Source organism: Propithecus coquereli, unplaced genomic scaffold (assembly GCF_000956105.1).
Source record: "Propithecus coquereli isolate 6110/MARCELLA unplaced genomic scaffold, Pcoq_1.0 Scaffold54, whole genome shotgun sequence".
NCBI classification, from domain to species: Eukaryota; Metazoa; Chordata; class Mammalia; order Primates; family Indriidae; genus Propithecus; species Propithecus coquereli.
Window position 1 is genome coordinate 6,138,997 of NW_012151285.1, and position 4,364 is coordinate 6,143,360.

Here is a 4,364-nt window from a genome sequence, read left to right on the forward strand (position 1 = left end):
TAGATTTGAACATAACTTTATTGCTATATCCACTAAGTTAAACATTTATTTTCTCTAAGTAAGAGAAATTTTTTTAAATAAACCTTCTGCACTCCTAAGGAGAAATGTTTTATGAGATGATGTTAACTTAATATAAAATGATGCTTCTGCAGTCGTCATTTGTTGTTTTTACCTGCCCACGACCCATTCTCCCTTTCTTCTGATTTTACCTTTGACTTTTGTTGGGGAAGCTCTATCTCCTGTCATCCTCAATCCAAGTGGCTTGGGTAGGGTTTATCCTGACCCAGTTCCTGGGACAGGACTATTATCCAGGTTGAAGCCAATCACCTACACACTCTAATTCCCCTAAGCCACAGCAAGAGACTGAGAGACATGCACATGAACTGTTGATCCAAACAATACTCATTCTGGGGCTTTTGCTAGAGTAACTGAGTAGAAAAAGTTTCTTTCCTTGAGGAGTTTCTGAGAAATAAGATATAGACATATAAACATCTTCTTACCATGAAGGGAAAGACTGCTTTGGAATAGAGCCACCAGAGAGAGAGTTCAGAGCTAAGAAAAAGATGCCTATGATGTCATTTGAGTTCCTGGAGGCAGCTATGCCTGAAGTCATCAACTTTTATTTAAGCCAGTTTGAACTGGGGTCATTTCAAATCAAAAGATGCCTGACATATACAAGCCAATATAAATTCCTTTTGAATTGTGGAGAAGTTGGATTGTATCGGTCAAGGGTTTACTTTATATAGGGTATACCAGGGATGGGGAACCTTTTCATGTTGCAAGTCCGCACTAATTTAGCTACAATCAAATAAGGCCACATTCAAGAAAATTCAATTAGATATACTTAAAAATGTACATTATTTTGTAAAAATCTAACTACTAGGTATTTAATTTCAAAAAATGAAAACTATTGTTAATTTTAAAGTTAACTAACCTTTTAATGACTTTGTTGTGTCTGCTTTTTGTTGGAAAGCATATGAATATTTGGTTGCAGCACGGAGGTCTGTAGTTTCAGTTGATCCTCTAGATGGGTGTCAGTCTCGTGTGACCTTAAGCTGTCTTGATTTGGGTTAGGTATAATATAGATTCGCAGCAATAAGTGGTTGATAAGTAAGAAAGCATTTTTTGGGCATGCTGCCAAAGGCATGGGTATTCTACTGCATTTTTCCACATTTCAATTGGATCTTTCTTAACATCAAACAATGACTTTAAAATGTCATCTACTGAGAGCTCAATCAATTCCATCTGTAGTTCTTTAGGTGCCTTGGTGATATCAACTAGGTGAGGCTGAAATGCTAATTTGAGTGTGATGTCATGATTCTCAAAGTCAGTGAAACTTTCATTATATTCTTCAATAAATAGGCTATAAAAGCTGTGTATTCTTCAAATGATTCACATATATCATCCTGCTCATCAATGACCTTTGCTAACTGGGGAAAGTGTTCATCTGAAATTTCCTTTTGAAGAAGTGTTTTGAAAAAAGATAGCTTTTTTCAAAATGCTTGGATTTTTTTTGCCACATATCATATATAGACTTAGTTTTACCTTGCAAAGAAATATTCAAGTCATTTTGATTTGACATGATATCACACAGAAATGCTGCATTCCTATAGAAATCTTCTTTCAATAATTCACATTGCTGATCCTGTTCTTCATAAAATTTAGCTATCTGTTCTTTTCTGTTTTCTTTTTTTTTAGCTATCTGTTCTTGCAGAGATAAAATTTTGGCTAATACCTGTCCTTGAGATAGCCAACACACTTTAGAATAATATGGCAAATCCACACTGAATACTTCATGGTTCAATTTTAGCATGTTACAAAACTGATGATGCTGTATTGCATTTGCATGAATGTAGTTAACAATACTTATAACTTGTTGTGAAATGTCACTTAAAATAGTAGTTTTAGCATAGAGATTTTGCTGATGCAAGATAAAATGAAAAGAAATGAGAGCATCTGGATCTGTTAATACTTTTTTATCTGTGCAATAAACTCTTCATGTCTTCTTGTCATGGAAGGTACACTGTCTATACATACACTCACTAAATTTACCAAATTCAGTCCAACTTCACAACATTTATCTTGAAAGTTGTTGAAAAGATCTATTACCCCTGTTCTGTTCTCAACAGTGCCCAAAGCAAGTAACTCTTCATAGCAAAGAAAATCTTCTGTTATGACCCAAATGAAGTATAAAACCTGTGGCGAGTCAGTACTATCAGTTGATTCATCTAAAGTGATTAAATAATATATATTTTCCTTTTTAAATATTGCATGAAGTTATTTCTGTTAGAAGCCTAATTAACGATGCTGATCAGTAACAGTTCTCCTTGATAGAGGCAGTTGTTTGTATTTTGGAATGTTATTGGGGTCTAAACATCCTACAACGTTGACAACACATTCTTTCACAATTTCTGCATCACTGAATAGCTTCCTTTTTTTCCCCAAGTATAGTAGCTACTTTATAAGGTGTTTCAGTGGCATTATTTCCAGGTTTTATTGCTGCTTGAAAGAATTGCTTTGCATTTGCTTTTCGTCTATTAATTTCTGCAATACAATCTTTTGAGTCTCTCCCTCTAATTCAAAATATATGTTGTCCTTATGAATGTCATAAAGCTGATGATCACTGAATTTCTTTAATTTTCTTTAATTTCTTTGATATTGCAGTATCACAAAGCAAGCAAATCATCTTATCTTTAGCAGAAACAAGATAATATTGCAATTCCCAATCCTCATTAAAAAATCTGTTTTCTTCCTTCAGCGTTGTCTTGGTCTTCTTTGACATGATAGGCTGTTAAGCAGACAGAACTAAAACATATCGTCTAGTTGTGCAACTGTTTACAAATTCCATGTCAAACAGAAACGCAGTGCACCGTTGTCAAAAGCTGACAACAGACTGGCATACTCAAACCCCATAAACTCTGCACTTGTCAGGCAGGGGAAGTTAGAACTAAATCATGAGTGTAGAGGCTGTCAATTTAGCCCTTATGGCTTACTAATGTTCTAATTGTGCTGGTCAATCTGGGAGGATCATTTTGTTGAAGTTTATTTTATTGTTTGGTATTTTAAATACGTTCATTTCAAAAATAAAATAAAAATATAAACGACAAACAAAAATGTATTAATACAAATAAAAGGATTTGTTCTGTAAAATTTGGATTCAGTCAAAAGGCCACAATTAAAGTCCCAAAGGCCACATGTGGCATTAAGGCCACAGGTTCCCCATTCCTGGGGTATACTGTTTAGTGGGTCAAAAGTTAATTACTTAAGTTTCTTTGACCTAAAAGATCTCGACCTTAACTTATTTGAAAAGAAAATGGATTATTATTGGACAAAAATTAACAGCTCACCAAATCTGTAATTACTGGCTGAATGTGGACTTTGTTACAACGTGCTGTCTCCAGGGTACAAGCTGCTGCCTCAGGGTTGATATCAGTGCACCTATAAACAGAAGCAGAAGAAAACTATATTTGATGTCCACAAGGAAAATCTGTTACTGAATATTTCGAGGAATTTTCACTTAATTCTATATAGAGATTTAGAAAACAAAATTAGAATGCTTTAAAAATGGCAAAGAAAAAGAGAATAAAGATTTGTTTATATTGATGAGAAAGACTATCATATTAATATAACGTTCAAGAGTAGAAAAATACACATATAAGTACACACATCTGAAAGAATTTATTAAATTATGATATATCCAATGAAGCAGTACTATGCAGCCTCCAAAAATAAAATTTAAAAATAATTTTTGATAGGAAAATGTTCATGAGACAATATTAAATTAAAAACATAGGAAATGAAAAAAAATTAAGGAAATAAAATTTACTGGTGATTTTTATTTTCTTCTATATTTTTCTGTATTCTCCAATTTTTTATAAAGAAATTTAAGTAACTTTGATTTTTTCTCATAATCAGATAATTGACCTAAAAAAGAATCACATTTAGAGATGATCTAAAATTATGCTGCTTCTATAATTATGTAGTATGATAGAGCAGTTTGGAACATGAAGTTATAATTTTTAGGGAAGCATAATTTGCAATCTTGCTTTTTATAATACTTAAGTAAACATTATCAGATATATATTGTCTCCTTACAAAAATTATTTCATTCATAGTGCATCTCTCAGTGGAAGATGTGGATGAAGATGATATACTTACATGTACAAAGCCTGAGGACCTATCATAGAGGCTAGGAATGCAGATACTACTCCAGACCCTGACCCTACTTCAAGGCATATTTCCACTCTAAAAAGAAACAACAAAATAAAGATTAGTATGGTAGAATTAAAATATATTTCACAGGAAACAACTCTCATGCTAGTTATAATGTATATTTCTCCAGCATCATCACTCACCTACAAATA

At 33.0% G+C, this 4,364-nt stretch overlaps 1 protein-coding gene across 1 annotated transcript in view; it reads right to left on the bottom strand.

Annotated features, from left to right (window-relative positions):
- Positions 1–4,364, bottom strand: part of N6AMT1 (N-6 adenine-specific DNA methyltransferase 1 (putative)) — an 11,479-nt gene that overhangs the window by 5,088 nt on the left and 2,027 nt on the right. Inside the window, exons 2-3 of the mRNA XM_012657418.1 lie at positions 4,159–4,245; positions 3,348–3,438 (exon numbers count right to left, since the gene is read on the bottom strand). Coding sequence (XP_012512872.1) covers positions 3,348–3,438; positions 4,159–4,245 — 178 coding nt within the window. The remainder of the gene's footprint in view (positions 1–3,347; positions 3,439–4,158; positions 4,246–4,364) is intronic.